General features: G+C 42.2%; 1 protein-coding gene across 11 annotated transcripts in view; it reads left to right on the top strand.

The window, feature by feature from the left end:
- myocd (myocardin) overlaps positions 1–12,011 on the top strand; it is a 115,647-nt gene that overhangs the window by 78,577 nt on the left and 25,059 nt on the right. For 2 of the 11 annotated variants that reach the window (XM_067489353.1, XM_067489352.1), the window contains exon 1: positions 9,718–10,172. The exons of 8 other annotated variants lie outside the window; for them this stretch is intronic. In XM_067489353.1, the coding sequence (XP_067345454.1) occupies positions 10,118–10,172 (55 nt within the window). In that variant the 5' untranslated portion in view covers positions 9,718–10,117. Of the gene's footprint in view, positions 1–9,713; positions 10,173–12,011 lie in introns of those variants that run through there. One more of the 11 variants, XM_067489346.1, reaches the window with a different exon arrangement.

Raw genomic sequence — 12,011 nt, 5'->3', positions numbered from 1 at the left:
AATTGACTATTAATTTGATTCATTTCCTCTTTCATACACCAGTCTACAATTGATGATATGCCTCTCACTCTTTAAACTGTATTAAGGTAGATTTGAAAAAATTAAGAGCTTTTCCAAAAACAATGGGTCCAGTTTGAATTTTAATTGTCTCTTCATTAATTCCATGGCCCTCAGTGTAGATGGCCCACCCCTCTCCAAAGCCAGGCTGCCTCCTGACCATGAAAATTGCCATAACCAATGAGGTAAAGACGGTAGTTTTCCACAGTTCACAATCCTGTTAGTTGAATCAACAGCATCAGCTTCGCTTTATCCCATTACTCCCAATCACGACAGATCTACAAGTTCCCAGACCCTCAGAGGCTGGAAAGGTGTGGATTAAACTATATACACACAAACAAACCATAGAGACAGGAAGAAATCACACACGTATATATATATATATATATATATATATATATATATGTAGCCAGGTTCAGAGCCCTAGAACAACATTTGATCATGACCCACGGAGTGTCCCTGGGGTGTTAAAAGCAAGCAGGACCATGTAGCTGTTGGTGCCTCTTTGTTGTTTCAGCTTTCAGAATCAGGCAAGGAAGAAAGAAAGGTTTGTCTGACTAAATTACCTATCGCAGGAAAAATAATAGAAAAGGCAACGTCCCGAATCAATGGTTCAGCGTGACGATAGCGTAAATTCTTACTGACAAGTCGCATAAGTCAGGCCTCTCTACATCCCGCAGAGTGGAGATAGCACATGTAGCTGTGTGTTTGGTTTGAACACAGAATAGCAGAAAATGTCACCCCTGATAAATGTCCATGATCCTGATAAGACGTACTCCCTGGGGTGGGCGTGCAAATACACATGACACTCGTGCACACATGGGCAGATAAACACACACACACACACACACACACACACACACACAGACACAGTCCTATAAATAAGTCTCTGGTCCTGAAGGGTCAAGTGGAGTGCAGCCTAGCAGATACTAGCCCTATACCCAAAGATCAGGCTGTGGTCTGTGTCTGGCATCAGTGTCCGGAGTAGCATGTTTTATTCTGTCAAATAGCTGTCAGTGGTAGGGGGTTGTAGGGAGGATGGGGGTGGTGGGATGGGGTCATGCCAACATAAACATGGCTCTGATTCATTGTCATTGAAAGAAAGAATATGCTGGCTGACAGGTATTTCGCCCAGGCCATCTGGATGTGCAGTACCAGCTCAAGAGAGCTAAACATTATGCAATACTGGCTCTTTTCCTTTAAATTCAGTTCTTGTAATGATTTTTTTGCTGGACCTGCAACACTTCCTGTTAAACTAATGTGATGAAGACGTTGAATTAGTTTCCATGTTTTCTTTTAAGCTTTTGAACCCTGTTGAACTGTTTTTCCTCATTTTTTTTTTATCGCTTTAGTTATGTTTCAAGCCCCGTACAGTATGTATGGTATGTACCGTTTGATTGTCACATATTCTGCACTATTCTTGTTAAGCGATTACACAAGCACTTGTTCTTAGTGTCAGAAACGACCATCATGTTTTGCAGCGTGCATGTTTACATGTACTTCCCCAGTTGTAGTTCTGTACATACGCATTTGTCTAAGGGCAACTGGAAACCACAAGTTGGCCTTGCCAAAACCAAACTTGTGGCATGCCACATTTTTATCCTTATTGTTTGCTCTGGAATTATGTCTGCTTACATAGAGTCACTCTATTTCAGTTTCACAAATTTTGACTTAAATGGTTCCTCTTTGTAACACGCTCAAGGCAAATGAAAGACATTTGCGTGGCATAGCTGGTTATTTCTCTGGATGTGCCTTTCATCTGGATCCGTTAGTCACGGACACACACATTAACAAGAATAAAGCAGACTTGGCGTTATTAAATTTCTGATAGTGAAGTTTTGGGAATACCACATAAAGCCAGCCCATAGCCCCAGGTAATAGGCAGAACTTAGAGCTAAGCTGTGGTGTTGTGGGCCCATCTCTGTGCTGTAGCCTCACAGACATGCTCCCCTCCTTCCTGCCCAGTCTTCTGTGGCCACCTGCCAGTGCCTGTAGATCACAGCTAAAGCGGAGTCAATTGCGGAAATCTAAACACCCACAAAAACACAAAACTGTGTATCCTGTAGTGTTTTGGGTTTTTAGATGATGCGGAGTCTATCTCCATTGCACTCGTGTGTTATTGGATTCCATTTGAATTAGTTGCAGCACCTCTTAAACAACACTAACATTTTCACCCGGGCGGCAGACATGCGCAGTTTGGACTCATTGGCCTATGGAGGCTTGAAGAGAGAAAGCAAAGCGAAGGTGACCGAGCCACAGAGCAGATAAAGATGGAGAGAGCAAAACTGAAGCGTGTAAGGAGAGTCTGGAGGGGAGGTTACTGGCTCGGGCTTGTCTTTCTGTCACTTCTAGTTTGGATTTGGCTTGATCCCCCCAGGACCTTCTTCATTATAAAGTCTCAGAGGCAAAGGGGAAACACTGAACCTGACTCCACGTCTGGCTCCGTCCACGTCTCATTCTCACTTTCCCACCCTCCTTCACCTCTTCTTCCCCACTTGCAGTATGTTTTTAGCTCGTTTTCATACCGTGCCCTCACTCTGTCTCCTGTCTTCCTATGTACTTAATATTTCGCTCACTTTGTTTGCGTTCCATGATCTCCACTTTTCTCTCCCATCATTTTGTTATTAGCCAGCCAGCTTGAGTCGTGAGAAACCCTGCTGTTTTATGATAAGACTGATTGGGGGCTGATAAAGGACTGAATCATTCTTAGATCTCCTTGTTGACTAACTAAGCTTCCATCATCTAACCTCATATCACCCCTTTGACTTCTTGAAATTATTTACAGTGGGCCTAAATAATAAATGATAGCTTACAAAAACATAGCTTGAAGTTCACTTTAACACTAAATCGCAATTCATCAACTGAATCAACAACAAGATAAAGTGTTTTTCTATTTGTTTTTTGAAGACAAATCAAATTTCAAATAGTACTTATCTTCAAATATCACCCCCTTCAGTGTCTCTAGTAACTGTTGCTTCACTTGCCATCCTTTCCATTCTGGCAGAAATGCACCTTGCAGTGATAATGCAAGTTCCGTTTGAAATGCCAAATGTTAGGCTGATTTGATCAGGTCTAACTAGCCGATTAAGTTAAAGTTAGCTCCGTAAATAGTTTGAAAACACCGTTCAGTTTTCAGCCACTGTGATGTTGTGTTCCTTTCCATGAGCATGCACCACTCTACAAATCTCCGAGTTATTTTAAAGTATATAGGGTTTGTCTATTAAGCAGCTTTGTGAATGAAATCTCTAATCACGACTTGAATCTTTTGCTGTTCACCGTGTTTATCCATTTCACGTTTCATACAGACTTTCTCCTTCTCATTAGTCTCCTGTCTTTATTCACTCTCTTTTAAAAATCCAAATGTGCATTCTGCAGAGCTGTGACATGCAGTGTGGATACAGGGGAGGAGCTGTGGAGTTACTGTCAAGCTAACTGAACTATAAACCAGCAACAGTGTGACACTGCACTTGAACTAAAACTGTTTCAAATTATTTAGACAAGAACTCAATACACTGTGAAAAAGCATCAAAACTTAAAAAGGCAGCAGTCGTAGGATGAAAATGACAACAGATTTGAGCCTTGCTCCAAATCCTTGTTATCACCAATGTTCTCCTTCGGGAATAGAATACTTTCAAAAGCCGGCCTCAGGCTGCTGAGATCACTGCTGTCACACTGTGTGGAAAATGTGTCAAATTTATGAACAGTATAAACATAGTTTTTATAGACTGCTCACATCTTCTTAATCCAAATGGCTACTTCTAATACTTTAGTCCTAGGACAAATATTAGCCACAGCTTAGAGCCTCCTCTCTGCGCTGCACTGGCTCGGTGTTTGGTTGATCACTTTTAATATATAACCATGTTTCCTGTTGAGCTGAGAAAGTTTCTACTCTGCAATACAAGCTATAAAGGGTCCTCAAAAAAGTGTGTTCCTAGTTCCTATAGTCTAAATAGTATGTGAAAAGGGGGGATTTTCTGATTGGATTTTTAAGAACTACAAAAAAGCACAGAAGCACCTAGAGTCACTAACTTAGCCTAAACTCTACCAGCTTCCAGGAACAGCTCTCATGGAGTGGTAAAATACAGTGGATGTAGTAGTGGGTGATCTTTTTAATATTAAGCTGCACGTCCTTAGGTCATTGACTCATGAAGTCTTACTCTCAGACTCTTTGAAAAGTCTGTGAGGCTTTTTTACCACTATATCTAGTTAAAATTTTTATTGATTACAAGCTACATTAAGGGACATTTCATTCATTATTACTTAAAATTTAGCTATTTTGTTTTACTCTGGGAAATCAAAAAGAAAACACCCAACTCACACAACACTTTAATTGAATCATTCTTACTACAGCCCCATGTGTGTAGCTCCATGCCAAGAAATCCAGAGCTTCACAAAGCTGGCACACTAAGTTGTGATTGGACAGCTACACTTATAGAGGAGTTTAGCAGATGGTCCAAACGGCCTCACACCCACAGGACCACAAACACATCTTTCTCCAGCATCCTCGTTGGTTATTTAAATGTCAGTGTTTACCTGAGAGCCACCCAATACAGCGACAGTGAACAGAGAAAAGCTGCTATCTGAGAGCAGCTTGACAGCACTCAGACTGATGTGACACAGCTGCTGCTGCTGCTGGGGCCATGGAGGCTGCAACGTCTGCCCCTTTACATTCATGCGTACACATACAGACACAAATGCACTTATGTCCTGTGCACTCCTGACCTGAGAATCTCATCTTGTGTCATCAAAGTTGTTACCTTTGCTCTATCAAGCCCCATCGTCTTCCAATGCAACCCCATTGCTATATCCCTCCATCTTACACACACACACACACACACCTCCTCTATGTTTCTCTAGACCATCCTTCTTTATCTTTACCTTGTACATTCTCTTCTCACTTCATTCACCTCTTGATAGCACAATTAACCTATTAGGGAGCATATACACTGAGGACACAACAGACTAGACATATGAGCTTTGCGACAGTACTAAGAGGCAGACTAATGCATTGCTGTGTGTCTGCAAGATAAGGGGTAATGCTCAGAAGGGGCCTGGTGGCTCAGTGGGTAGAGCGTTGGGTTGGGATCCCACCTCACCAGGCCTGGCCCTGCCCAGCCACCAAGGACCAAGGACCGGTCCTGAGAAAATAAGAGGGTTGTGGCACGAAGGGGCATTCGGCGTAAAAACACATGCCAACTGAACATGTTGAAGTGTCCTTGAGCAAGACACTGAACCGCAACTTGCTCCTGGCGGGTATTGGCCAGCTGCATAGCAGCTTCCACATTGGTGTGTGATTGTGAGTGTGAATGGGTAAATGAGAAGCAGTGTAAAGTGCTTTGAGTAGAAAAGGCTATATAAGTGCAGACCGTTTACTTTGGCTGGTTGGCCATTTGCCCCAGCTTGGTTCAAACTATCCTGAAGGATAGTCCTGAAGGACGGCCTCTGTCCTATTGTGGAAAGTAGGCAGAACGATGAGAAGACAGGATAAATAGGTAAGAGTGGGAAGTTTCCCCCTTTCACTGTAGTATAGTAGTAGTTCATACAGGGCAGCTCCCATTTTGTCCAACACATTCATTTTGTATTGGGTCGTGCAATCTAGTACTTCGTCCGGTGACAATCTTTTAGGCAAAGAGGAAAGGGACAGCTGGATTCCACAGATAGCATATGAGCAGAGATATTTAAAGCATTTAAATTATGTGACTGCTCCTGTCAGCAGCTTGGACACTTTTTAATCCAATTTATTGGAACTAAAAGTGATGATGATCTTGTATAAAAAAAAGAAAAACAATATCTGACACAGTAAAAATAGTTTGAAATTCCTTGCTGGTCATCATTTTTATGATATTTTGGGCAGTTTGGCTATTTTTGCTGGTCACATCTGCTTTATGTAAAACAGAAGAAATCATATAACACTAACAGTCATTTTTTTGATCTAGATGTCTGCTTGGTCGTCCAATAAACACGTTCTGCTGCAATATGGAATGTGCACTTTTAACGTGCCCTATGCAAAGACGTTTGACGTATTGTTTTGAACTATCCATTATATGACAGATAGAAAAAGGACGATACTATGCTGCACACGTCTTGTATATAATGTACATAATGTTCACTCAAATCGTTTCTTTAAATCAGATACACAAACGCAGACATTTATAGCTCCAGACAGTTCAGATGAGACTTGTCATGTCCGTTGACATAGAGCCCAATTAAAGGGGAGGATTAAGCCAGGACTGGGTGACCTCTTAAGGAATCTCTGCTAGACACTGTGTGTACACTGTCCAAACCCCTGACAGACCTTCCCTTTAAGCACTTTCACCTGCTAATACTGACGCCCATGCACAAGTGTTTTTGCTGTGTGTGCATGTGCACCTTTGAAATAGTGCGTGTGGTCATTCAATGTGCACACAACTGACACAAATGCCAGTGATAGATTTGCAGCTCCAGAACTACTATGTAAATATTTGACTTGAGCATTGTACGGGTTTTTGGAGCTCTCTCCAGCACACGTCAGCGCACAGCATAACAGCAAACAGATAGGGCATGTTATTTATGACATTAAATTATTTAATGTTTTGGTGTGTGCATCTCACTGATGTGTGTAGGGGCTCCTCAGCAACAAAGGCCAAGGAGTGTTTATGGTGTAAAGAGATAAATATGAACAGCAGTGAGTCTGAAGCAGCGAGCTGTTGCTGGACAAAGATCTCAATGACTGATTAGTGCTCCGTCGCGGCAGTTTTTACACGATGTAGAGAAAGGGCCTGTGGTAGTCACACACTCTGTGTTATTTTTATTTAACAAACTGCGAATGGGCAGGGTAGGACTTAGTGGAAATGTTAAGAAAACCATAACTTTGGGACAAAAGTTTGGCTGGAGATGGGGTCATGGGTGTAATAAACTCTGCTACTCTGGAATTGGCCTTTGTAAATGTTCTTCACTTATATAGCACTTTTCTACCTATTGGCGCTTTACACTGCTTCTTATTCACCCATTCACAGTCACAATCACACACACACTCATACACTGATGGGGGAGCTGCTACGCAGCTGGCCAACACTCACCGGGAGCAACTAAGTTGGGGTTCAGTGTCTTGCTCAAGGACACTTCAACAGAGGAGCCGGGGATCAAGCCAACAACTGCAGGATTGTTGGACGACTGCTCTACCTCCTGCACCACGGTCATCCATTTGTACAGTGTATGTGGGGACAGGAAGACATACTGATCCAGAAACATGCAGTGTATTTCCCTGTTCAGCCTCCCCACATTCTCAGCTGTAACCACTGAACCCTGTAACCTGGTTCTAGTGAGACAGTAGCCCGTTGGAACAACAGCCCTTATGGAAGTAGACACCTACTGTGTAACAAAAACAAGGACACATAAATTCATATTGACTTTGAAGGTTTGATTGATGTTTAAATGTTTCTAATGTTATATATTTAGTCAAGTCTGCGCATAAACAACTGCAGAGGAATCCTTGACGTCTCCAGCTGACATTGCTTGCTGACAGACAATTAGGAGCTTCTGTGATGTTTAGGAGCTGCTGTTGGCAAACACTACCCAAAGAGGAGGGAAGACACAGAGCTGACAAATGTCTTGGTGGTATGTAGGAGCTGGAAGAAGCCCGACTGAATACAAGCTGGGGAGTCTGCTAGAGTCAGAATCGCACATCCAGGTTTTTATTGAGAATGAACGTTCGAGAAAGATGATTATTAAACAACACTAATAAAACACAAATAAATGCCCAGACGCATTAAGTGATGTTATCCCAGTTTGTATGTTCATTAATATGTTGCTAAAAAGGTTTTTTTCACATATGTCTTCACAGATACTCACCCGGTTATATAATACAAGTAAACACTAATATTATATTTGTATGAGAAATGACGGGAAAAAAACACAAGAATTATATAAAAGGAAATGTAATGTTCAGTATTGATGCAAAACAATTTTTAGTTTTGCTCATCATCAACATGTTCAAACAATTAGTACCACTTTCAAAGCTATATATTGCTGCCACTCGGGGGCAGTAAAACAAGCAAAAGAAAATAGCAAATATCTTCAAAAATAACGTTATAAAGTTGTTATGTTTAACAGAATCCTAGCACAGAGTGATACTGGCTTTCTTTTCCACTTATCTGTTCACATAATGAGACCCTCTCCTTCTAGCTCTGGTTTGGTTCCTAACAACTCTGGAAGATAGCATCTGGCTCTTTTACTACAAATGCTTAAAAGTCATTTTTGGTCTTAGGAAACACGGTTATCTAATTATTGTTGCATGCTGGAACGAGGTGGAGAAGGAAGTGGTTGGGTCTGGGTACCTTCTGTTTAATGATCCAGTCACCAGCAGGGACTAGTGTGACGCATAGTTTCAAAATATGACTGTCCACAATGATGTAAGTGCTGCTTGCACATGGTAAATGGTAAAAAAGCTCTGCACTTATATAGCACTTTCCTACCTATTGGCAGTCAAAGTGCACATGGCACCACCTTCCACAGCAAGCATAAGTTCTGCGTGAGCCATCCACAGTGTTTACCAGCTAGTAGCAGGTTTTCGTACAAATGACCTATCACAAGTAGTGTACAACGGGTTATCATTGACCAAAACATTACATTTGTGATCCATATGACGCTAACAGAAAAACAGTTGAAGGCACTCAATGAGGTTATTTAGCCAAAAGAAATTGCAGTGCTGGATAAGAACTCTACAGGTTGATCAGCACCTAGTGACTCACTTTGTTGTTCCTAAAAAGATGCACATCAGTCAGCCACAACATTATTACCACCTTGTGGTTTTATTATAAAATATTTTACATGTTTTTTAAAAACATATTCTGAACTCACAAATGCTGATGGATCATTATGGCTCACGTCCACCTTTAATAGCAGTGATTCTTTACACTTATTACCCATCATCAGTATTGTTTAAAATATATTGTTTTCTCAGTGGACTACTTGTACTTTAAGTAAAACCTACGGCTTAGTACTGTTATTTGAGGAAACTAGTTGAAATAGTACATTACTTGTAGTGGAGAATATTTTTTGCACTTTTACTTGAATACTTATTTTGTGTACCTGTCCAACCTGTGCACACATTGCACCACATTTTGCGCAGCTGCAGACTGATATTGATCAGAATCAGACCACCAGTGCTGACGTTGTGACTGACAGGTGTCGATAGTGAAGCTTTAAATAGTCTTACATGTACATTATGATGATGATTGGAAATGTCATTTTAACTTAAGTTTAATTACTTAAGTCACCGAGCCTCACAAAGATGCAGCTTAGCTATATAATTCGATCTGTTTACAAGTAAAGGCAGCAAGTTAATTTTGTATCTGACCTTTTCAACTTTAATTTATATTTATATTAAAGTTAATTTATACATATAAATGTAGTTCACAAAAAAGCCATCACAAGGCACTTTCCCACTTTCTCTCCCTCCTGGCTATAATGCTGCGTCTCCGTTATCAGCCTCTGTGTCTCTATCTTGATCTCTCTCTCCCTGTTTAACTCTCCCCTCTGATAGTCAGCAGGGCTGATAGGCAGATATATTTACACTGGTGGTAGAGGAGGAGGAAACCGTCGTCCAAGCCCTGTCCTGACTTTCGCAGGCGTGGCTAAGAGGAAATCCTGGGTGATTAGCCACTCCCCCAACTAGGGCATATCTCTCTGTGCTGTCCCTGGCCCTGCTCAGAGATCTCAGCTAGATGGGACCAAAGCTTAACCGACCCACAGACTCATACACTCCCACATCAGCCCCTGAGGGAGAGAGAGCAGAGAGAGAACAGGAGTCAGGAAGAGAAGGCAAGCACACAGAGAGCAGAAGGCTGCTGCGAGTGTGCACACTGACTGAGAGACACCAAAAAGCCAGCGTGTGTGTCTGTTTTCTTCTTCTCATACCTAGTTTTCTTCTAGAGCTGTAGATGAAGCAGGCTGGCTCAGCTCCATACCAACTCAGCCTGGGCTCCAGAAGTGGCCGAGGGGGTCAAAGTGTGTACCATTTCTCCAGTTTGTATGACTTCATTTTGCAACTCTTGAACACTGGAACTGTACTGTAAGCATTATGACTCTTCTGGGCTCTGAACACTCCATACTGATACGAAGCAAGTTTAGATCAGGTAAGTCAAACGCTGACTGATACACAGTTTCTCATTACTTCCGTGTGTATCTGCGTATGCACTAAGTTTGTTAGTGAACCCTTTTTGTGTACGGCTTGGATCAGTCTCACGAACACATTTATTGGCAATCCTGTACACATTGTGTCATTCATTTGTCTTCGTGGAGGATTTGTATTAACATCTACATGTGCTTTTTCAGTAACACAACCAAAGTGACAGGTGTGTGTAATATATGACAGAGATGTGGCATTAACGAGAAATACCCAACTATGCCCAGCCAAAGTCAGAGATCCTTCTGCCCAACAGCACACCATTGGTGTCAAAGCATGATGGATTTATGGCTGGGTGTGTTCTTTAATGTTCATCCACCTACTTGTAAAACCGTAACATGGGAGGGAGATGTCCCAAGCAGGTTAATCCACTTGTTCCGTGTCAGCTGCTACACCGCTGCTGCTGTTGCTACTGCTGATGGGAAGTCAGCAAGACTTCCACTCTGTGGCTCAGTGCATGTGATAAATGGAGATTAGACAGTGGAGAGGGTCAGAGGTTATCTTAATATGGGTGAAGGGGAAGCTGATGATGCATGTGTATGTATGTGTGCAAGTGTGTGTACCTGGGGATGTCAAAGATGGAAGATTGGCACAGACTACAGCAGTGATTTAAATTCCCCTTAACACACAGCAGCTGTTGGGACTTTGTATCCATCTGTCTCCTTCGCATACACACTATGCTGTTCACATTCACACACATACACACTTTTTTTAGCGAATGCCTTTAGTCTGTGCATGTGTGTTTGCGCTGCAATACTTGTGTGTGTAGTCTGCCCAACACTGCCACCTCCCTGAGGAAAATGTAACTGATGCATCTGCAACAGAGCTCAAATGATGCTCTCTGCTCCTCCTCATGCTTGTTCAAGAAAGTGGAAACTTGTGCCCAGAGTGGCTTCAGTTCTTTCTTGTGTTTAGCCTGTGAGCTGTAATTGTGATACAGAAATCGCATGGTAACTGCTGCTCTTCCTTTGAGTTGTTTAGAGCAGATCAGCAGGCTGGTAAATGACCCCCCCAGTTCTCCAGGGAACACGAGAGGGTGAAGAGCTGCTTTAGAAAAGCAGCAGGAGGTTTTTTCACCGAGGTGGCTGAGGTTCTGTGCTACTCTCACCCACATGTTGTAGCTGGTTAATACACTACAGATGTCTTTATCACCACACATTTCATCTTGTCCTACATCTGCCCGATGTTGCAGTTGGAAAGATTCATGTTGGGTGATACAATCTTACAACTGACGTGACTGTGTGAGCGGCTTTAGAGTGCGTGACAGAAATATTCTGCGTAAGTGAAGTAAAACTGCCTGTAAATCTCTCGATGAAAAGCGCTTATGACATGGTGAATGCAGTTGCCTTGGATTTACAGTTTTCATGAAGCCGCAGCAGCTTCACCAGTGACTGTTGCTTTTCATGCACCACGCTTCAACTACATTATGAAAGCCATGGGAACTACTGCTGCATGGTTGAAACTAAAAAGGAAAGATAAAGATCTCACTTAAGTACTCCCTGCGGACCGCCAAACATCTAGTGTGTGTATGTTTGTGTGTGTGTGCGTGTGTGAGTTGCTGTCTAGTTCTCAGGCTGATTTGATTAACAACCCAAAGGGCTGTGGCCCGTGCTCTAACGGTCAATGCCATTACATAATAGTACGACAGAGGCGTCAAACATATGCTAAATCAACACTGCAAGGTGTCAACCACACGCTGAATAGTAAATCAGCACCACACACAAGTGCAGTCCCAACTAAACACCTATCACATATACGCATATACACTGAATGGTACTAAATATCTCTT

The sequence above is a fragment of the Channa argus genome, chromosome 20 (genome assembly GCF_033026475.1).
Source record: "Channa argus isolate prfri chromosome 20, Channa argus male v1.0, whole genome shotgun sequence".
Classification (NCBI taxonomy): domain Eukaryota; kingdom Metazoa; phylum Chordata; class Actinopteri; order Anabantiformes; family Channidae; genus Channa; species Channa argus.
Note: the sequence above shows the minus strand (reverse complement) of the source record. Positions and strands in the feature narration are given on the sequence as shown.